This window comes from Drosophila subpulchrella, chromosome 2R (assembly GCF_014743375.2).
Source record: "Drosophila subpulchrella strain 33 F10 #4 breed RU33 chromosome 2R, RU_Dsub_v1.1 Primary Assembly, whole genome shotgun sequence".
Lineage (NCBI taxonomy): Eukaryota > Metazoa > Arthropoda > Insecta > Diptera > Drosophilidae > Drosophila > Drosophila subpulchrella.
Genome location: NC_050611.1, coordinates 9,307,866 through 9,331,390, shown reverse-complemented (window position 1 = coordinate 9,331,390; position 23,525 = coordinate 9,307,866). Strand labels below are relative to the sequence as shown.

Here is a 23,525-nt window from a genome sequence, read left to right as displayed (position 1 = left end):
ACAAATTACATCATCCATAATATATAACTTGCATCATAAATTGAATATCATAAAATGTCTATAAAAATACCACACAGTAAAGCTCTTCTGATTTTAGTTACGAAAAGTAAAATTTAAATATGTAGTGTATTGTAATGTAATTAAAAGACCAATTTTACTATTCTCCTTTTGGAAAATGATATATATGATATAACCTATCATAGAAGAATTTTTTCAATTTTTGTAATGTTGAAAAATGATTTCCTTCAAATCTAATATACATACACATGTAAATTAATTATGAAACAATTAATTTACATTCCTCGTTGCATTAGATTTGGCAACAGATTGAAAAATTGTTGTTATGCTGAGAAATACGACAAGGTATCACTTCTCTGACGTTTTTCCCTTGTGTACCCACTTGCTAGCGACACTTCAGCACAATTCCCAATGGCTGGCTGGTCAGCAAGCGTCATTGCAAAACGGCCAAGTGGCATAATGGCCAAGCTAAAGAGCTGGACAAACTGAAAAGGAAAGTGCCCCTGACCGGAAAGCTCACACAACTCAGCCCGAGAAAGAAAAGCAAACAACCGAACAAAAGTGCATGCTCATCGCAAATCACACGGTGCACAACCTCCGTAGTCCGGAGTATTACCGCATTTTATTTGCCACCAACTGAATGGATCTGTCATCAATTTTAATGACCAGGCTTCTACGACTTTCGACAAAATGCGAATCGGGGTCGTTTGGGGCCTCTTGAAGGTCGTCTCAAAGTGTGAAAATGCCAAAGATGGGGATTAAAAACGGTCATTTTATACTAATGTAATATGCGTTTGAATGCAAAATTCGGTTTTAATAAATCATATTACCCACACTTTCATTTTCTCTACACCAGCATATATATTTAAACGGATTTCTTGTTTACATTTTCAACAACTTTATTAAGAATCTTAATTGAAAACGACGGGAAAATGAAATATTTACTTATTTATGAGGCAAAAGATGGATGTTTCTTGTGTATACAAAATACCACTTGAGTGTAAAATATACACAAACGGGGGAGAAGAACATAAATATTTCAGATAATATTTGGTCAAGAGAAATGCAATTAGCTTTATTTTAACTGCTTCAACAATTTCCGAAATTTAAGACAAGTATTGCCAAGTGGGCGTTAGGCTGATAAGGAAATAAATTAGCAAACCTTAAATGTATTTTTTTAGTTATATATTTACTTGTTAAAAAAATATATTTAATTCATAATATACCAAAAGCAATTTATATTAAGTGCATTCTGGGTACAAAAGAACTGAAGACTTAAGTATACAAACCAAGCTAAATTTCTTTAGCTTTTATACACTATTTACCCTTAATATTTATTCATTAATTTGAAATTCAATCCAGAGGCTATTAAGAGAGGCTCCCAAATGCCAATAAATTATCTACCGTCCCAGGGGAGTCTAATTCCCTACCAGACCATTGTTTTTCTAGGCCCATTTAATCGCATCTTCTTCTGTTTGATTGGGCTCTTCAAACGGCTCTGGTGTTTATACAGTCCCGGTTTTCGCTCCATTTGACAAATGCGAACTTTGAACCCGAGGCCCATTCGAGGGGCTCATGAAAATGTCCCCACCTTCTTATCAATCAATCTGTGAATCTGTGTATGATAGATGGAAATCGATGGAAATCAATAGGTGGGGAGGGGTCAGGGCAAAAGTTCCGATAAGAGCGTTGCTATAACGATGATTATGATGACGCAGAGATGATGCTGATTCAGAGATTGTGAACCCAAGTAAAAATAAGATGCTGTTGTTAATTTATTTGCTGTTTACTTTTTCCGTTGTTTTAATGGACAGCCAGATGGTATTGTAATGTTTCCCTTTTTTTACATACTGCAGATCCAGATCCGAATCGGTGGGACTAGCTGACATTGCGGGGGATCTTCGCCGTTCACCATGAAAACACTTTTCGAACTTCACAGTTTGTACCCGTTTTTATTCCATCCGCGTGGCCACAACTTGTGGCTGCTGGAAATGAGCGACTGAATCGGAATCTCTGTGCGGATTTCGGAGTGCCGAAGGGTAAAGCAGTTTGGGGATTACGGGGCATGTGGAATCGGGGGTCTATAAGTGCGTTCGTGCCCAAGGTCAAGGAGCGCAACTGCGAGCTGTGCTCTCGGTTCGGCATCCCTTTCCCCCTTCTCAGCCATCTCTCTTGCTCTTTTTGCGTGGGCGGCATCGCAGCATCGTTGCTCATAAAGTTTTACATCCACTGGATTTATGTTGCCAAGAATATATGGGCCTTTGGAACTCTTACTAGTCGAATCAATAAAATACCCTTAACATAAGAGGTTTTGGAATGAACTATAATTATTTTAAATCAATTTACCTCATAGCGTTTTCTGAAAAAGGTTTTAAGACTTTAAATAATAATAATTTAATCCTAATTTGGAGTATTTTACTTATTCTACTAGTTCGCAATTTCAGTGTCAATTTTACAAATGCAATACTAAGGTTTAGTTTTGAATCCTACAACAGGAATTTTGAAATATTTCAAACAAATATTGTTGTGAAAAATTTATTTTTTTTAATGGCCTTGTTTTATGCCCGAAAAATTAGAATAAAAATAAAAGGCTCAAAGTTTTTATTTTTTAAGATACCAATACTTATAAAAATGGGTTAAAAAAAATTATATTTCACTTTGAAATTCCCCAATTTATATTTATCTAATCCAAATACTATATGAGACCCAGTAGGATCAACTATATATCACAAATTAATAATTAGGTTCTTATTTAATATACCTAAACTCCTTTATGTCGGGTTTCAAATAAGCTAATCTATAGTTTCGAACTTATTTTAAATTTAATCAAATAGATCAAAATAATACTCTATTTTATTGTTTTGGAAGCCAGAAATATCTATCTTAAGCCTAGAGCCTTAAAAGTTTCTGTAAAATAGTTATAAAAATGTTGCCGACCAAATGTTGCCAGGACCTCTATAACTCTTCCTCCTCTCTTTGCGCAGTCGCATTTCCGGCCATAGAAACCAAAAGTGAAGCCAACACACATTTATACCCTTGCCAAAAAGGAGAGAGCCTGACCTAGTCAACGAAATTGTCAGAAGTCTGTCACCGAATAACCAAATAAGGCAAAAAGGAACCGACTTCCTTCCTCTCAGCAACAGAATCCCTGTATCCTTGTGACTTTGGAGAGTGGCCAAGTCGGTGGAAATTTTCCGCAAGTGCTCAGCCTTTCCACCTTCTTGAAATTACTGAAGGATATCGGCAAGCCCGACTGCCTGGTTTATGGGTTTGGCCAAAAAAGAAATTAAGCCATCAAAAACGGAGGACATCACAAGGTTGTTCGGCTTTTCTTTGGCTGAGTTAATGCTTCTTTCCGGCGAGAAGGTGTTAAGCCCTTTGGTTTATGGGCTAATCAGTCTGATTATACGGTTTGAATTACACGCAGATTCAAGGTCGATCTGCCACCAAGGTCTTTGCAAACAATGAAGCAAAAATGTTATTGTAATGGGAACGAAGCCCCAAAACGAAGCTCACATTACCATAACAACAGAGACTTTGCCCAGGTGCGAATAAGTATATATATTAACATATATACAGGTGGAGGTACCTCCACTCGTACATTTTACATTTTAATGCTGCACGTACAGTGACATTTGAAGGGTTCCTTCCACCCGTAAACATAAATTTAGCTAATCCCAACGAGACAGACAGAAGTTTATAAAAGAAACACATAAAAACTGGTGGGTTATCTCACCTCAGAGAGGCTTATTTTCCCTTTTAAAAGAAACATTTCCCAACGCAATTTTAAATTGCCTTATAACAGAATTAAGACGAAAGAATAAATCCAGATCAAGGCGAATTATGATAATGGTCCAATATTTATCTGAGACTCTTTCCCAACCAAAGAAGCAATTCCAAATCATTGCCCAACTCACCTGATTTCGCTGGAGTGCTTTTGAGGTCTGTTTAATTTTTTTGTTTTTGGGCAATACAGTAGTTTTCCGCCTTTCAATTGTATTAAGATCGTTTAAGTTGTCGTTACATTGTTTGAACTTCTTTTGTTGGTGGTCTGAAAAGAAGAACGAAAACATATTGAGTAAATGGTAAATTTGAGGGCGTTGTGATGCAATCGAAATGTGTGAGTTCCAAGGTTGGATCAGCTGGTCTCGAGGGACACATGTGTGGGGCATGTGTATCCCCAAGAAGTGTAAGCTATTTATGAACTCATCAAGTTCATGTTCATCAAAAACTCAGAATGATCTATGGTCATGTGTCTCTAGGAACTTATACAAAAACCATGTACGAAGATAAAATATCATCAATAATTTTCAAATGTAAAAGGTTAGTTAGTAATATGTTTTCGTCAAGCTAACAAATGATCTATATAAATGTCATAAGACATATTAGGTACATTATCAAATAAAATCTACTAGTTAATTTAACTACGTACCTAATAAAATATATTTTTAAGGCACATGCAATGACGTATGTTACTTGACATTCAATATGATCTTTAAAACAGATTGCAAAATATATATTATGTAATGTTATTTCTCTCTGTGCAGTCGAAAAATCTCCTGCATTAGAATCAATCAACACTTTGGGCGGTCAATGACCCAAAAAGGGAACATGAACTCCGGCACAATCTGCCATCCGCAGACGACTCCTGAATTTCCCAGCCCCATTGGTCGGTGATAACGGCGAAAGTCGACCGTAAATCTTGATTATCCCCGGGCCCTACAAATACTACAATGGCTCAGAACTAAAGACCCGAACAGGCGCATTACGTAAGGCTTGAATACCGAAAACAGACTTCATTTTGTCACGTTCCTGCCAAGCCCGTGGCCAAAGGAATTTGCACATTGGGCTAGGCCCTCCCTGGGAACTCCCTTCGCCCCCTTTTCACCCACCTTAACCCCTTTGAATTTGCATATCCATATCGCATATCATGCGGTGTATTGAAAGCCGGTGCCCCATTATAAGTATATGAGGCCATCCCAGCCGCCTCCTTTGGGCCCCCCAACTGCGATGTGTGCGTGTTCTCAGCTGATTTGCATAGAAATGGCCGGCGAAAATGTCGATGGGCGGGAAAACTCAGGGGGGGGGGGGGGAGAGGTCAGACCTTTATGCGAAAGTAAAACTCGCCTGCAGCAAGTCTGCAATTAAATAACATCCAAATAACTGAGTTAGCATGGTGAAAATTATACAGGGGACTTAAAAATGTTCTATATTTCACAAGAAAACATAACAATTTTTAAACAACTTTAATACTTTAAGGTTATATAAAATCTTTCTCATAAAGAAAACCATATTTAAACTGAAAATTTAATATTGATAAATTTTTTATAGATTCTTTGTTGATTACATTTTTATAACAATGGTCTTGCACAAAATGTCATTAAATATAACTAATTCATATAATATAAAACAGCTTATACTAATAGATTATAAACAAAGTAACATTTTAGTTTTTATTATAAAAGACAAAAACGGAACAGTTTTTAGTGGAATCGTGATGCACTTAAGCATTTCCGATGCAATCTTTAACATAAAATCGTTTGTTGGTAGTGAAACTCTAGCCATATAAAGAAGGCCAGCCCTATCATCATCATCAATCGACGAAAGGGTACCTATGTATATAGCATGATCTGATTTCTACGCATTTCCACGTACCATACCATACAATTTGAGATCGAGCACTCGACTGCCCACTGCGTAGGGCTTTTATTAGATGAGTGTTTTATGCAAATTGCGATCGTCTGAGTTTGAGTCTACGTATTCCGGACTTCAGATTTTGGATCCCGGACTGGCCCAGTGGCTTAGAACGAGCCGTAAACTTTCACTACTGCCCCCACACGTGAGTAGGCCCGTGGTTATCTAATTGGATGGTTCGGGGATTTGGAGCTGGCCAAGATTAATTGCAGGGGGGATCTCTTCGAGGGTCTTCGCAGATGAGCACTCACGATGGCCCGAAACAATGATGAAAAGTAAAAGTTTCTATTTGGTTTATCGAACAATGCATCGAATGATGAATCCATGAATAAATTATTCCATCTTGTATTCTAAACTGGTTTTGGGCCACTTTTATCGCGGCCTGTTGCCATTAATTTTATTCATTTTTCCGTCTATTTCTATGAACCCAAATTGAATATCCATTGTCATTTTATTCGTTTTCTCTAAATAAGATTGGTTTACCGCAAAAGAACACATCATAAAATTAACATATAACTTTTAAGTAGGTAATACCTACTAGGTATTCCAAATTCTAGACTGTAAAATATTTAAAAAGGAGAAAAGCAAATAAGAAATGCAAGTACCATAATAAAATGCACTCACTCATCAGACCAAATAGCATTTTGTCCGCACACCCCTAAAATAAACAAAAATGCGAATGCGAAAGGAAAAACTTTGCACACCCATAAATGTATCCATACAATAATAAATGAACGAATGAATGTCTGTCTTGAGATTGCGAAAGATACTAATGTTTATGTATACATAAAAATGTAGATGGACTACATTATGAAAACTATATTACCTTAACTAATATGAATTATTCTAGATTCAAATGGTATATATATTTTGATATATGTGATTTTATTAAATAATATTCTTCTCTTTTCTAACATATTAATTTTTTTGTGGGATTAAAAAACATAACATTATATTGAAAATTTATTCGCTTTATAATTTTGATATATTCATATGAATTATTATAAATTTAAATGATATACATATCAATAAAAAATATATATATTGTAAGCTGAGAGAACAATGTTCACTCTGTATTTACAAGAAATATAAAAACTTTTAAAAAATACTCACTTAAGTTCTATAAAGAACAAGCAATTTCCGTAATAAATATTTGCAGGAGAGCAATATAAATTCGATTTTCCCGAGGAAAGCGTCGCGTCTTTTCCCAATTGGACTCCTCGTTCCGGGATGTTATGGCTCACTTTCTCGCTCACTTTTTCCCGCTTGGCAATCACCGCCAAATAGGTCAGTTCAGATGGGGGTTACTGAACTCTCTCGCCCGCCGGCCAAAAGTATTTATGGAAAATTTGTCACATAACGCGGTGGGCCAAGAAATGACGCCAGCGATTGCGAATTTAGCGAAGACAGAATTTGCCTAAAGTCTGGGGTAATGCAACACTTCAATGCCATATAGCTCGTAAGTGGGATAGTAATAAAAGTAAAACCGAAAACCCGAACAAGAAACTGCAAACTGGAAAACCACAACCACATCAAGCCAGAGGCGAATTGCTTTAAAAAAAAGCGTATGTAGATAAAAGTCATTTCAGAGAGACAATAAAAGCCAACTCAACAATAGCACATCAACTTTATGGTAACAACCCAAACTTATATTGGTATTACTTAACCAACTTTTGGACTCCACAGAATTGAAGTTCTGAAAGAACAAGCGAACTACTGGGATTTTCCTCATGTGCTCTGAAGAACTTTCAAGTTTTATATAGAAAATTGAAGTCATCATCGATGTGGCATATAAATTTACATTTTCTACTCGTCCTCCGCTTTATTTCTGTTGTTTTCAGACTCTTTCCATCGCTTGGTTGGGTTTTCGATCCCCTTCTTTCACAACAAATCCAAAACGAACCGATTCCAACCGAAGAGAACTTGCCACTTCAGCGGGGGTTCGGCACAAATACTTGAAGAGTTGGGTTGTTCAATAAAGCAGCTTTGCCACTCTAATCATTCCCCTTGGGTATTTCTCCCATTTTTCCCCCTCTACCATCCAATAACTCATAACAATGCGAAAGATCATCCATGGCCAGATTCTCCACTTCATTCTGTTTTCTCCCCTCAGCTCGAAAACTCGTTTCTGTTAATTGTTGCGTTAATTTATATTCTCAAAACAGAAGAAAAAAAAAGTAGCAAGAAGTACGTTCTCCCTCCTTGTCTCGCCCTCCACACCTCTCGCTCACTCTTGCCACACTTAATATGCTCTAATTGTGCTGAAAATATGATATTGGGTTGATTTGAAACTTGGTTAAGCGGGCAGCAATAAATAACAATAAAGAAATATAAAGAATGGTAATAAAATTTAGGAATCTTGTAAAGTAAACAGAAATCAAAGACTGTTTACGATCTACAAATGTTTGATGACTCACTAAAGATTCATCTAATTTGGCAGGTTTTTAATTAACTTCTCCATAAAGAAGACAGTAACCACAAAGTGTTAACCCGAAATCCCGTTTCAAGATCAATAAATAATAATAATAATTAAACATTTATATTTACTAATTTTAAAATGCCAAAATTTGCAGTAACCGCAGATCATTTTCCTTTTAAGCCATATGAACTATTCAATCTACCCCCTACCTGAGACCAGTTAGTCATAGTTTAGCTGGCCGTTAGTCATCCACCTAAGCCGCACATTAAGATTGCAGCGGGCTGGGAACAAAGGAAAACTCGAGATCCCCTCCTGGGGGCATGATCCGCAGACGATCTCTGCTCGAATACCCGATGAGCCGTTAAATAGAATATCGTAAACCTCGAATCCGAATGATCGGCAATGAAACGAGTACGGGCAAGCCGTGGAAATCGGCCTCGCCCCTTGGTCATCATCATCGTCTTCCCCGAACCCCTGCATTTTCATCAATTCGAGTGTAAGTCAATGGGGCATGAACATGAGTAGCGGAAACCGAAGCAACACAAAACTGTATTGTTTATATGCCTTATAAGATGGGTTCCTGCTGCTCCAGGAACCTGTTCTCAAACTAAAAATACAGCGGAAGTTTGTGGGATTTTTGATTTATTATTAAGTGGGTTTTGGAATAAGACATCAAGTTAAATATCCAGCTGAGATCATTAGTACTATATCTTATACAACTTTTATTGCACTTATAAAACCTAATTGTTTTTCGAATCTGCAATTGGGTTAAGACTTTTCATTAAATCTCTTAGGACAGCTACTAGAATAAATCGAACAATTAAAAAACCTATAAGAAGTTTTACGTAGCAGCAAAAATATATATTTAGATATATGAATAAACCCCAATATCTGAACCGCTCATTTTGAAATGTTTGTACTCTTACATCGAGTATCTACCAAAATTTCCCATGACCAATCATTTTTACACAAACAAGGAATAGCCAATAGATTGTTTTTCGGCTTTTAGTGGGCTAGTGAAAATCGGAAAACAGGAGGCGAATGGGAAAAGTGAGAGGGAGACAAACACTTAGCCAAGTCTGAACGGTCGAGTAATTCGCAAGTATGCTGAAAATGAAATTCAATTGCGAAATTAAATTTCATTGAATTTAATTGCTGGCATGATCGGATCAAACAAACAAATCGAACGCCTCTAATCAAAGCCAACGGAGCGCGAAATCCGCGAAATGACTTCTGAACATTCCTCCGCTGAATGTAGATTGGATCTGGTTTCATTTCAGTGTTTTTCCAATGCGAGGGTGTGGTCCGGATGCTGTTCGCGATAAGGTGGCAGATCCATTGACAGTGCTACTATATTCGTATTATTACATATGGGGCGCAGCCTTATCGGTCTTGGTTTGAAAACTTCTGAGTATTCAAGGGTCGTGCCTCTCAGCACTTCCTTTGGTTTCCCAAATGATAAAGTGTAAAAAGGGAAAGTTGCAAAACAAACGCTTTGAATATTTATTTAAGTCTGCTTTTTGTGGCAGCTGCCCGAGAAATCGGAAACAAACTAATATTTTATCTTCTGTAATTTATAGCCTTTTAGAGCTTAGGAGGTCATTAGCTGAGACCCAAACAAAGAGTTGAAAGTGATAAACTCTTCGTTTATATCGAAAACAATTTTCACAAATTCGTTAATAATGAATATTCAAAATTATATGTAAAATAAAGTATGTTGCGGTTATACTTCGTAAACTTAGACATCAAATTGTCAATTGTGATAAATATATTTATTTACAATAGATAATAATATTTAAGTACCTTCTGAACTCATCTAATGTTTTACATAGTTCCAAACTCTACTTATAGACAGATAAAAACTTCTCTTAACAACTCTGTTAATTTTTTGAACTCCCATATCAACTTTTCAAGGTTATTTATACTTGTGCACTTTTTTGTTGACTTAAACCAAGTTTTGTAGGTCGTTAGGCTTTTTTCAAAGTAAATATAAACGATATCTATACGACATGCCACCCATCTGCTACTTGCAAACTTAATAGCTGTGACCCAAAAAGAGAACCAAAAAAAAAATGCTAAAAATAAGTACGTTAATAGCGCGCAAATTATAAAAGAAAAGCATCAAAAAGATTGGCCAACATTAACGCCTAATCGTTTTAACCTTTTGAAAACTATAAAAAGTGAAATTACAAGCATGGGCATCCATCTCACTCTGTCTTTTTTTCCATTTTTTTTTTTAAATAGTAGGTATATATTTTCCCGGACTTTAAGCCGGACATGATCTTGGCAAAGAAGTCAGCTTTGGGAGTGCAAAAGATTAGTTACTTTTTGTATTTTTTCCGCTTTTTGCCCTAACGAAAGTTGTTTGCCAGCTTTGACAATTTTTCAGCATTAACCCAAATAAAAGTAAAGCAGCCGAAATAAAAATATAAGAAATGGTGACCAAAACAAAGCGGGGAGAGAATAGAGGTCGAATGTGTGCCATTGTGTCGATTGAATATTTGATGCCCCCGAGGAGGCCTTGTAATTATGCAGAAAGAAAGAACCGCTAAAAGAGAAACAGAGTTACGCCCCCTCTACTAGATGGTTCTTCTTACTAAGTTACTTTTACAACACTACACAAAGAGAAAAAAAAAAGTTATAAAGATCAAATATACTAAACCTTTTGAAGACTAATCAAGAGATGCAATGGTAGAACTAACTTTTTGTACTCGATCTACCTATCATATGTATTATATAATTACTTATCTTTTCCAAAACCTTTAGGTATCAAAAAAATTTAAATATATATAAGGTCGTTTCTTTTTTTTATAATATCCGAATCGAATTGTAAACATGTAAGAAACATCTTAATAAATAAAATATTTTTATGAAGTTAAAAGCCTAATACGTTTAAACATTACATTACATTACATCTTTAAAAGCTATCTTTATAAAAAATTTAAATACCTTTACTAACATTGTTTTTACTTGTATATATATATTTTTATCTATTAGGAATTTTTTAGTGTGTAGATTTTATAGACAATTTTATGTCAGGGCAAGATAGTAATACTTAAATTAATATTTGAGTTTAGTATTAGTTTTAAATCGATTGCAACTATTTTTTATTTGATAAGTAAATTAAGTTGGGCAATAGACTACCAGTTTCTTAAGACATTCCTGTCTACGGTATAGGGTGTATATTTTATTTTCAGTGTCACTGAAGTTAAGAAACCTGTTGCTTTGTAACTGAAAAGAGCTTCTGCGTAGCTGTCGATTGTAAAGTGAGTTACAAGTGGCTGTTCTCGTTATTTTGTAATTCGACATGCAAAGCACGTGCAATTCCCTTGATTCACAGACCTTTCATCGGATGACGTAGTATACAGAATGCGACTGGTGTTATTGTTCAGTATATATACAGATATATGTGCACTTATAGGTATGGGTCTTGTTTGCCACCGTGAAGGTCTTCTTCATGGGACTGCCTCGTCATCGTTCTGGTTTGGGCATTAGACGATTGTCTGGACACACACACAGTCACTGCGAAAAGTATCTGTGTCCGCAGCATAACAATTTTTATGTGTGTCATTGTGGCAATTGATTTGAATCGCGTGCATGCAACCTGATAAACCATCGTGAATGGTGTGAATTCGGAATGGCTTATAGACATATAAGCCGTACTCGTGTATTTCGCCTTTTGTGCCTTGTTACTGTTACGTGGCTTGTGCCCAGAATGGCTAATGAGATGGCCAAAACGGGCATAAGTACTCGCTAATAATAGCAGTTAACTGGAGACTTTCAGGGCAGGCCTCAGCCAAAGGGTTCTTATTGAGTGTTGAATACCAATGTGTTGAAGGATCATGTAATGTGTTCCATCAATTCAATTTCAAGTGTTCGTAACTTTGAAACACTTTACAAACGAAGTGTTCTTATCGAGTTACAAGGGTAAATCGAAAAAGATACAGTGCTGAATATAAGTTCTGTCTAAAACGTTGCTATAAGGAATGATACATGTTTAAGATGTATCAAAATTCAGTTGTTGGATTTAATGTTATATTATAACTAGTTTTAGTTATGTTTCAATATCAATAACATTTTTTTAAAATAAGAGCCCCGAAAAATATATTACTTCAAAATATTGAATTTAAGTTTATTAAACTTGTTTTATAAATGGCAAATTTCAAAGAACACATCTCTATCACTTTCATATGGAATGTAATTGATACGGTCTTTTATTTTCACCCCCTCCATATTCACATTTACCTAATTAATTAGTTGCACATACTCACGAGCGTGTTACTCTCCCCGTTTTGCAAACATTTGTCTATAAGAATGGCGTATTCCTCCCCCAGTTGAGTCCCATTAACATTGCTTTTAATTACCCCATTACAGCCGTTCCCCAAACCAGCGAAATTGGCCAAGACAGAAGCTAACTGTTTTGCACAACGCAATTCGAATTAATTAGACTTTATAGAGTGGGTGACGAGTGTACCACACCCCGAAATGTCGAAATGTCGGGCAATTAAATCACTAGATGCTGTGGCGAAAGTGATCGCATTCTATGTGAGCATAGCCAATGACTCATAAGTCTTACATGTTTTTATATTTAGAACTTCAAGTACAACTGGTTAAACATTAAACTTAATAATTAACACTCGACTGGTATCTTTGAGGAACATCTTTAAGAAATTGCTAGCAGTTTTTCAACTTGCTTTGTTTTGGGAACGAGTATTTCTGCGGCTTTTACCACTTTTTCGCCCGTCCAAGCATCATTGTTTCTCTTTTGTGATTAATGGGTGCGTTACCATTGGGATTTAGTGCGCGACTGACTTCGACTAATACCATCCCCACCAACCGACAGCCCCGAAAACCCCCACCAGCCCCACCCATGAGGCATCTCTCATGCTTTTTTCAATTACACTCCAATGTTTGAATTTTGCGCCACATTTTTAATGCCGAAACCATAAAAGTGCTCGTGTGTGTGTGCAAAAACCGAAATAAAAATATAAGTATAAGAAATTGGCTGAAATAAAAGGCTTGGTTGGCAGACTGAAATAATGCTCGTTAGCAGCAGCAGCAGCAGCTACTGAACTATAAAGCGCATAGAGAGCCACAAAAACTCTTAAATTAGTTTCGAATTTTGAAAAACTCACTTTGCCATGGCGGAATGTCTTAGTCACGCCACCTGCTGCAATCCACTTGGGTTTTCTAGTGGGTAAGTAGGGAGGTTGCTGAGGAAGGTATACTAAGCGCACTCCAAATCTATTTGGTAAACATCGGACGAAGCGTGTGGAATTAAAGCCAAACACGATAATTGTGCCGAGACTTTGGGGGCAGAGATTGTCAAGGTCGTCTGTCTTACACGAATTAATCAGGTAATTGTGATCGCAAATAATTATAATTTATGAACTTACTGGGGCTAAACAAATGAGCCGAAGAGAATTTGCACATTTGTAATTATAACTATACTTATAATATACTTCCTATAGGGAGTCTTTAAAATTAAATTTGGATCATGATAAGAAAATTATTTGATATAGGACAGGTATAGCACATACTATGTTTTTTCAAACTATTTAATACTACGTAGATTTGGTTTTTAAATAATTACCTTTGGTATTTACTTTACTTTTGATATAGATTTATTTTATTTGATAAAATATGTGGTTCTATACTAGCGTTCAAGGAATGATTGATTAATCAACCATTTAAAATTCCCTTTTTAAATATTTATTTTTTCGAATTGTAAATACAATGTATATCTTTGTTATCTACATACTATCCTATACTATACCAGTTCATTTGGTACCCCGCAATATTAAAGATACCCAGTATGGCTTCATAATGCTGGCTTATCGGAAACTACACATTGAACACATTTAGAGTGGCCCCATGCATAGACGGGAAATGAGCCAAGGGGCGATGAACAAAGCGAAGAAGAAAAAGATACGGATGGCAGGGGATACGACTCCATTCCCATTCCCTCCGAGTAATATGAGACCTGCTGAGGGCACATGAAACAAAATAATCAAAACCTTCGGCGGATAAACGCTTGAGTGCAGGTCAGAAAGGAAGAAGGACCCCTCCTTGCAGTCCCCGATGTCCTCGGCAAACACTTTACGGCGTCTACTCGAAAAGTATCTCATGGATATGGATGCGAAACCCCAAGTGCTGACTCATTTTCCTTGGGTTCCGAACAGGTTGGCCGACTCACACATCCGCATCCGCACCCCTGCAACCCTCTGTATCTGTAACCCCGCACTCGGCTACAGATACAAATGCAAATGCCCACACAACTGCGCAAACATTGCGAAAAACATCTACTTGGGGTACGGGAACAACTACGCCCAAGCGGAATGAAATGCCCTGAAATTGCATGGAAATTAACAAAACAAAATGCAATAAAATAAAACTAAAAGGTAAGGCTAGGCTCGGGGATTCGCAATGGCGATACCTTTTTTAATTGAACTGTCGAGCGCAGAAAATGGCGATTTCCGATTTAATCTTTAGATATGCATAAAACAAAAAGGTCCATAAAAAACTAATGTAAGCGAGGGCAAGTGATTTTTTTATTAGAAAAATAGAATTGGAGAAAAATATGTAAGTTTGAGTAGTTAAAAATTTAAATGTTTGCATTAAATCCAGTAATTGGGCGTTAGAATGTGTCATTAAAATATTTCTAAGCTTGTTTTTATAACCTATTTTGATTGAAAACATGTAGGTTTTTTAAGACTTAATCATCCAGTCATAAGAGAATTATACCAGTGCATTTTCCCAATGGAATTCAAGGCTGATATTTAATTGATGAGAATTTGCATTCAATTGCTCGCACATCCAGCATTGTTCTCACAACTCCAAGTTCGAATATACCCCTTCGGAACCCATGTAAACAATGCTGGGTAGTTGCACAACTTAAAAGCGAACTAAGAAACACAAGACGACGACAAAATTTACTTTAGACCAAGCTCAAGCTCAAGTCGCAGCTCCAACTCCGGTGCTCGAGTATACGAGTATACGACTCGATGCAATCGGCCAGTGAATTCGAACGAAAGGTACTTGAAAAAGTGCATGCGGGTTCATTTCCTGTTTGCTCTTGCCATTTCAGCTACACAGTTAAAAACGTAGTATTTATTATAGTTTTTTAAAACTAAATCTACTAATTATATGAAAAAAAAACCAACACTTTAATATAATCGAAATTTCGGATATCGAATATATCCAGTTTAATTATTTATTTATTTATGGACTTATAAGAATTCATTATTGATATGAATAAAAGTAGCTTATTCACTTTTTAACTTTAGATTATTGAAAAATTATAAAAACATATTTTAGTAACGTATTACTACTTGTTTCTTACTTGAGTTCTAAAGACAGAAATATACTATTGTAAAGGTGAAAATGTAATGTGTACATTATATGACGGAAATAATATAATAAACAGATTCGATTATTTCTTATACTTTTACCAGTCAGTAAGAACTTAAGGGTTTTAATAGAATTCTAAAGTTTAAAATGTGAACTAAATTTTTTTATTTTGACCGTTTATAATGTGAATCGATAGTTGGAATATAGGGCCCAGTGTTTCAAAAGACTTTAAAATTCTAAAATGGTAATACCATTATTATTATTATTATAAAGTTTTTGTTAACAAAACCTATGTAATGTTCACCAATAGTTGGTATTTTAGGCCTAAAATATTATTTTTCCTGTGTATCTTAGAGAGGCTTCTTGCCATTTTGCGATGTCAGCTGAACTCGACGACAAACATGCTCAAGCAGTGGCGATTTCCCCCCATTTCTTACCCCCCAACTGTGCAGACTTAAAGGTTTTTATATTTTGTGTTTTTTCTCTGTTGTATTTCGATGTTTTTTCCTGGTGCTGCTGTTTTGTTTTTGCGGCAAACTTTTGCCTTCTTTTCTGCACTTTGGCCGGTCGACCGCTCTCTAATTTGCCTACGGCGATTAAACGATCATCGCATATTAGGTTTTTTGGCTTTACGTCAGTGCAAATTATACCCACATAGGTTACGTTTTTTGACACTTTTCCAGCGCTCCATCGAACGGTATTCAGAGCCATAGTTTTATTTATCTCTTGGCTACAGTTATTAATGATTTTGGCCAGAGCTGCGGGCCAGGAAAGTGTTTATCGTCGTATCGATTATCAATTACATATACACATAATTTTTCGTCTTTTTTGCAGCAGGCATTGAGGTTTTTGATTAATTGACCGTTAGCAAGTTGTCATTTTGATTGCGTTTTAATGCGGCGCCGAACTTTCAATTATTAGGTAAACCCATTTGACCGAAATGTCGCAGTGACGGTGAGGTAATGGTCCTCTGGCTAGTCAACTTAAGATAAATATTTTTGAAATTAAGTCAGCACTGAATTAAGATTAAAGATTTTACATAAAATGTTTCCCACGTTCCAAAGAACTTGTATACCGAATGAATTATGAAAGTGTTAATTTTGCTTTTGTAGTCCAACTGGTTCTGGGGACATTTTTTTACAATCCATGACTTTTATTATTTTACTTGATTTCAGAACCACTCGAAATTCTAGGTTGATCTAAATAATTTTTCCTTTGCTTTAATATCATAAATATTTATTACTGTAGGAACTGCCCATTTGTTATCCACTAACTAGTTGTAAGAACTTATTTTTAAACTATGTATTCTTTCAGACTAAGAAAATTGTCCTAATAAAGTATTAGTACTTAATATATGAGTTTAGTTTTATCTCAAAACCATGTGTTTGGTAACACCTAAACCAATTTTTGGCATATCAATAAATGTTACAGATTTAAAATTTTAAAGATAAGTAACAAGCTGATTAAACAAATTATTAAACCTTTTACATATGCATTATTACTTATTAAAACCAAAAAGGAACGATTTCATTTATACTGAACTATCTTTGTTTGTATGAAAGATAAACAAAGATGGTTATAAAAATCAAGGTAAACCCTTCTCAAACTAATAGATTGGACTTTAAAAGTTAAGATTGTCATTAGACGTGTTCCCAACCCATGTTTTGGTTTAATTTTTGATTTGTATCTGTATAGCAACAGGTTTTAGCCAACAGTCATTCGATTTCTGTATAAAAAGAAGATATCCCTAATTTCCTCACGACCGTATGAGGTCACCGAGAACCAACCCAACTCACCTTTCGGAGTTACTTGTGCGTTCTTCGCCGGATTTTGGAGGTGCTTCGCACAGCATTCAAAGTGGTCCAATTGTGGAAGAGTTACCAACTGGCGTGCTGATCTCGTTAGAATCTAAGCTCGTTTCTTTCCGTGGTTTTCGGGTTTTCGGATGGGAGACGGAGCGAGACGCGGGCAGGCACTTGGCATCGGCGGTGTGGGTATGGGTGTAGACATAGATATAGGTACTAGGCAGGGGTACTTGTTGCTCGCTTGGACCCAAACCCAAAACCTCGGATCTGGACGGCGGCCAGAAAATGGAAACGCGATTAGAGGCGAGCGAAAAAAGGGTACGGGTACACAAAAAAGATGCAGAGCCAGCAGCACGAAATAAAAAAACGAAAACAATGCCAGAAAAAATCAACATGCACACACTGACACCAAGAATATGTATCTTAAAACTGGTTTAAGATTTGTCGGGGATTTGTTGGCTCGGCCGCATCGAGTGTGTGTCTATGGGAGCGCTGTTTGTACTTTCCAATAACAAATCCAACTTCTCGCTTAGCTCTTTCAAAACACACACGGATATTATTTCCATACAGAATCTTATTCGAAAACAACTGTTGCGCCTCTGTGGGAGGCTGAAATCCGAACACGAGATCAACAGAGCTCAAGGATCTAAATCACTTTTTTTTTCATAAACCACTGGCTAAGGTTATTATATTTTAAAATATATTTTTCTTACATTCAGAATACCGGCACAAGACCCGATCGCTGTTTCAAAAACACTCAATTCCAAACACCGACAACGGAGCGAACGCACGAACCTCCCGCGACATCCGCAAAATACAAACTTAAACGAATGCTGCCTAGAGATGGTAAGATACATCCTCAAAACAACAAACACAACGTAAGTCAGTAAACGTAAAACGTAAGTGTCAGCAAAACGTAAGCCACCGTAAATGCTGCCTAGAGATGGTAAGATACTATACTGGCGAATAGAGATGAGCGCGTGAGGAGACTTTGGCCGGGACACGAACTCGAAGTACGCACGATTTCTGTATTGGTGTTTAACTATCGATGGGAATATTAAAAAATATATATTCTAAAATCTTTTAGAAATACGCAAAATACAAACTGAAACGATACCGAATGCTGCCTAGAGATGGTATAGTATCCTACTGGCGAATAGAGATGAACGCGTGAGGGGACTTTGACCGTGTCACGAACTCGAAGTACGCACGAACTCTGTCTTGGGGTTTACCTATCGATGGGAATTTAAGCAAATCTTTTACAATCTTTCAGAAAATTTAAACACAAATTCGATACTGTTATTTTTATTGAGTTTTTGAAAGATAATATATAAATACATTTTTGTGCACTTAAGTGCGTTTATATATCATTTAAAAGATATACATTTATTGAAATGTTTTTTTAAGTACATTGTTTTTATGTTCCACGATAGGTAGAATATCCAAAGGGATTAAGTAACAAAGGAACGTGGTAGTGCTGATTTTCACTGCAGTCCACAATTATGTCAATTGCTGGATATAAAGTCCTCACTTGGCGCTCCGCGAAATAGGCACCTACGTGAAAAGTCAGCTTGTAGATTCCGCTGGAAAATTGACCAGGGCCCAAAAGGGGGCAGCGACCATCCGCATCCGTTTGGGCAGCTCGAAGCGATCTCCACTCCTGGATCTCGTCAAGTCTTGAAACGGTTACTCTGACATTGGCAGCAGCTTTGCCCACTGAGGTGTCCTTTAAAAAGGAATGTTTTTTTAAATATACAATTATAGAGTTAAGAATTAAATAGATTACCAGTACGTGGGTAGACAATTTACGTGCTTCCATTGTAGAGGCAACTCGAAGACTAAAGATCTTGAAGCTCCAGTTAATAATACTGTTTTATCTAAATCTTGAGTGCACTTTGCTTTAAACTGGGGATGGAACTGATAAGCAAGATGAAAGAGCGATAAGAAAAGTTATAAATCACAGATGTTATGAGCAACAGGTGGACTTGATAAACATATAAAATAACCTAATTAAAACTAAAAATTAATAAATTGAGTTCCAAAATATTATTTAAAAAAAAGGCTTTAAGAAAATCTTTACAAAATATATTTACTTTAAAGTTTCAAACGTATAAAAATTAAAAAAAAAAATTTTAGGTTCCTAAATTGTGGTATTTTTCTTGAGCTATTAATAATACTATAATTCATATACCACGGTCACACTACCAACCTCGTTTAAACTAAGCTGCACGTGTTTACCATTTCGTTTGGTGGGACAAACTTTGTTAAACATTTACCCATAATGGCTGAGGAAGGACCACCGGAGGCTAGCATCGACTTTGTTCCCGCACTGTGCTTCGTGCCACGCGGCGTGGCCAAGGATCGCCCCGACAAGATCGTGCTGACGCAGGCGGAGCTGGCGAGGATTATCGGTGATACGCAGCAGGAACTGGACGAAGAAAGCGACGAGGAGGCGGAGGAGGGCAACGATGATACCAATGGCATGGATGTGGACGACAACGAGGATGCCAACAGTGAGAACCGCAATCCCCAGGACGAGTTTGAGTTCCAGAATTACGACAACGAGGAGAACGCCAATGTCACCAGCCTGGCCAACATTGTGCAACCCGACGAGCAAGTCCCCGATGAGGACGAAGACTCTGAGGCCGAGGACGAGGTGATCAAGCCCAGCGACAACCTGATTCTGGTGGGCCATGTCCAGGACGATGCCGCCTCCATGGAGGTGTGGGTGTTCAACCAGGAAGAGGAGGCTCTCTACACGCACCACGACTTCTTGCTGCCCAGCTTTCCGCTCTGCATCGAGTGGATGAACCACGACGCGGGCAGCGATAAGCCTGGCAATATGTGCGCCATCGGCTGCATGGATCCGATCATCACCATCTGGGACCTGGACATCCAGGACTCCATAGAGCCCACCTTTAAGCTGGGCTCCAAGGGCAGTCGCAAGCAGAACAAGGAGCAGTACGGACACAAGGACGCCGTGCTGGATCTCTCGTGGAACACCAACTTTGAGCACATTCTGGCCAGCGGTTCTGTGGACCAAACGGTGATTCTCTGGGACATGGACGAGGGTCAGCCGCATACCACCATCACAGCCTTTGGAGAGAAGGTTCAGTCGATAGAGTTTCATCCCCAGGAGGCCCAGAGCATTCTGACCGGCTGCGCCGATGGATTTGTTCGACTCTTCGACTGTCGCGACTCTGATGCTGTGAACTCTTCCAGCATCGAGTGGAAAGTGGACGGCGAGGTCGAGAAGGTCCTGTGGCATCCCACCCAGAACGACTACTTTATCGTGGGCACCAACGACGGTAGCCTGCATTACGCCGACAAGCGATCTCCCGGCCAGGTGCTGTGGTCCGTAAAGGCCCACAACGAGGAAATCTCCGGTGTGTGCTTCAACAGCCAGATGCCCAACCTTTTAACCTCCATATCAACGGAGGGCACTCTCAAGGTGTGGAACTTCAACGGCACAGAGGCCAAGCACGTCTACGAGCACGAGTTCAACATGGGTCGCCTGCAATGCATGCGCCAGTGTCCCGAGGATCCCTACACCCTGGCCTTCGGCGGGGAGAAGCCTCCGCGCTGTGCGATTTTCAACATCAAGAACTCAATAGCTGTGCGCCGGACGTTTGGCATCGCCGATGCGGAATAGTTTCCATCTGTATATATGCATTGTATGACTATTAAATAAATTTGAATTATATTTAAGGACCCTAATTATCGCCTTTTTCTTTGATTTAAATTTATTGATAAGTTGGGCATATATGCACTTTACACTTTTCTGCTTAAAAAAAAACTAAGAGACGTTTCAGGGGAATGGGACAAACGGATTACAAAATATTATCCTAAACATTTCGTGCATTCCTTAAGACTACTTTACGTATACCGAATAATCTATAATGCGATCCTAACTCTTGAAAAGGCCCACGCACATGAGAAGATTGCGACGCGTAAAGTGCAGGGTAACGAACGGTGAGTTCTTGCTGGGAAAAGTGCGCATCAGGTAGACGTCTTCGTCATTCTCATCCTGGTGGTGTGAGACAGTAATATGGTTGCTGATATAGTCCTCCGTCACCTTGTGGAAGTCCCAGAGAGTCAGGTTGTTATCCAAGCCGGCTGCCGCCAAGACGGTTCCATCGCGACTAAAGGTAATCGAGGTCACGGTGCTGGTGTGCCTCAGCAGGGTGGTGACCAACGCTCCGCTCGAAAGGTCCCAGATGATGATGTTGTGGTCCACAGATCCGGAGGCCAGATACCGTCCGCAGGCAGAGAAGGCAAGCGAGCTCACCGATCCCTTATGGCCCGTCATCAGGCGCACTGACTGGCCGGTCATGTTGTCCCAAAGGCGTACCGTGCGATCGCTTGACCCCGTGGCCACGTAGTTGGAATTGGGATGAAATTGGACGCAGTCCACATCCGACAGGTGGCCCACGAAGACTCGCAATGCTTGATTGGAATCCGTGGCCCACAGTCGAGCAGTTTTGTCGTAGGAGCACGAGACAAAGTAGTAGCCGTGCGGCGCAAAGCGTACATCCCACACTGGGTAGACGTGTCCGCGGTAGGTGACCACGCAGGACCAGGTGAGCAGAGACCACAATCGAATGGTGCTGTCCTCGGAGCAAGAGAGCAGAAGGTTCATCTCGGGGGCAAAGGCACAGCGGTATACGGGTCCGGTGTGACCTAGAAAGCTTCTGGTGACCTCCCCGCTTCGGTCGTCCAGCATACGCACATTGATATCCGCCGACTCCTTGTCCAGTTCCCTCAGTGCATCCGCATCTTTAAGGGCGCGCAACTTGGCGGGCGTCAATGACCAAATCCTCACACTGGAATCTCCAAATCCGCAGGCAAGCATCGTAGAATCGTCTGAGATCTCGGCACAGGTGACGCCCTGGTGAGAGTTAAGCACCGTGTAGAAGACAGCGGAGGGCAGTTGATCCTTGCTCAGGGCCAGACGCTTGCTGGCTTCTCTGAGGGCCTTGAGCTTTAGCAACTTGTCTGAGTCCTTCAGTTCCGGCAATGGAATCCTGTCGATGGAAGGAGCATTCGGATCGGACTTGGACTTCTTCGACAGCAGCGGATCCTTTTTGGGCTTTTTCTTCTTGGGGCGATCCGGGGCATCTGGATCGTCGTCCTCCTCCTCCGGCGCCGGCGCAGGGGTGGTCAGGGTCTGGAAGTCCACCTCCTTAAGCAGTCCGTAGTATACCCGCATCTTGTTGTCCTGTCGCTTGGCCTCGCCGATGTGTGAGCCTGCCGTGGCGACGCACTGCAGCTTGTTGCGCGCCATGCCTTCGTAGGTGTCGAAGTGCAGGTACTTGGATACAATGTCAGCCACCACCTCCTGTCTGCGATCTTGTATGTGTCGCTTAAACAGCGAGTGCGAGTCCCTGGACATGCGAATCACAAACTTATCCTGCTCCATGGCTGCCACCAGGTCGTTCTCCAGCAACTCCTCTGGCTTGGACAGCAGAAGCAGGTTGAACAGACCCTCAATGTAGTAGCCGTCGAGATCGCATTTGTACTTCTCAATGAAGTCTTTGGCCTTCTCCCTCAGTCCGCTGGCGAGAATTTTGAAGTAGATTTGCACCAGAATGGGATAGAGGACCATGGACAGCTCGTGCTTGTATATGTCCAGGGAGTCCTCCACGAAGGTGCGCAGCTCCTTGTAGGCCTGCTCGTAGTGCTGGGCATCGAAGCTATCGTCGCCGATGAACTTGGCCAGTGCCTCCGCCGCATTGGCCTCCGTCACCGCGGAATGCTTGTGCTCCTGTGCCGGTGTGGGGACAGGCTTCTGCTCTCTGTTGGCATCGCCAAGTCCCAGAGCGGCACCAAGAACCTGCTGGACATCACTTTCGCTGATCCCCGACAAGTCCGCACTGCTCACATTGGCCTCCTGGCAGAGCAGCTCCTCCGTGCTCTTTAGCTGGTACTTTTTGATCAGTTTCAGCAGGCACAGCAACTCGAGCTTGTCATGGGACGTTTTGGTGCCGTTTCCACCATTAATATTACTCATTTCCATGCTCATTTTCGCGGAAAATAAAAATTAATGGAACCTGTACTATTTTTGTTTTGCTTGGAAGTGTGGCCAGGTTCGCGAGGACTAAAAATACCAAGCTGCACTTTGAAATATACTGAAAATGGCAAGATATACCAAATAGTTACAGCAAATACTAATCGAAAAGAATAGATTTTAAAAGCAAATATATGGAGACAACCATTGTAACATATATTTTAAAACTAGA

The 23,525-nt window shown here is 39.1% G+C and overlaps 4 protein-coding genes across 7 annotated transcripts in view; 1 reads left to right on the top strand and 3 right to left on the bottom strand.

Moving 5' to 3' along the window:
• LOC119549124 (mucin-17) overlaps window positions 1-18,114 on the bottom strand; it is a 43,713-nt gene extending 25,599 nt beyond the window's left edge. For 2 of the 4 annotated variants that reach the window (XM_037856886.1, XM_037856887.1), the window contains exon 1: window positions 1,870-1,922. In XM_037856886.1, coding sequence (XP_037712814.1) covers window positions 1,870-1,907 — 38 coding nt within the window. In that variant the 5' untranslated portion in view covers window positions 1,908-1,922. Of the gene's footprint in view, window positions 1-1,869; window positions 1,923-3,935; window positions 4,070-17,277 lie in introns of those variants that run through there. The other 2 variants (XM_037856888.1, XM_037856889.1) reach the window with 2 other exon arrangements.
• Window positions 18,115-18,636: 522 nt separating this feature from the next.
• Window positions 18,637-19,195, bottom strand: LOC119550838 (5-hydroxyisourate hydrolase). The gene is made up of 2 exons (XM_037859804.1): window positions 19,073-19,195; window positions 18,637-19,012 (listed from the first exon to the last, which is right to left on the bottom strand). The coding sequence occupies exons 1-2, from the start codon at window positions 19,103-19,105 to the stop codon at window positions 18,704-18,706; spliced, it is 342 nt and encodes a 113-aa protein (XP_037715732.1). The 5' UTR covers window positions 19,106-19,195; the 3' UTR covers window positions 18,637-18,703.
• A 290-nt stretch (window positions 19,196-19,485) lies between these two features.
• Window positions 19,486-21,003, top strand: LOC119550576 (periodic tryptophan protein 1 homolog). The gene has a single exon (XM_037859367.1). The coding sequence runs from the start codon at window positions 19,568-19,570 to the stop codon at window positions 20,936-20,938; it is 1,371 nt and encodes a 456-aa protein (XP_037715295.1). The 5' UTR covers window positions 19,486-19,567; the 3' UTR covers window positions 20,939-21,003.
• Window positions 21,004-21,018: 15 nt separating this feature from the next.
• On the bottom strand, window positions 21,019-23,361 carry LOC119550575 (transcription initiation factor TFIID subunit 5). The gene has a single exon (XM_037859366.1). The coding sequence runs from the start codon at window positions 23,306-23,308 to the stop codon at window positions 21,194-21,196; it is 2,115 nt and encodes a 704-aa protein (XP_037715294.1). The 5' UTR covers window positions 23,309-23,361; the 3' UTR covers window positions 21,019-21,193.
• Window positions 23,362-23,525: the final 164 nt, after the last annotated feature.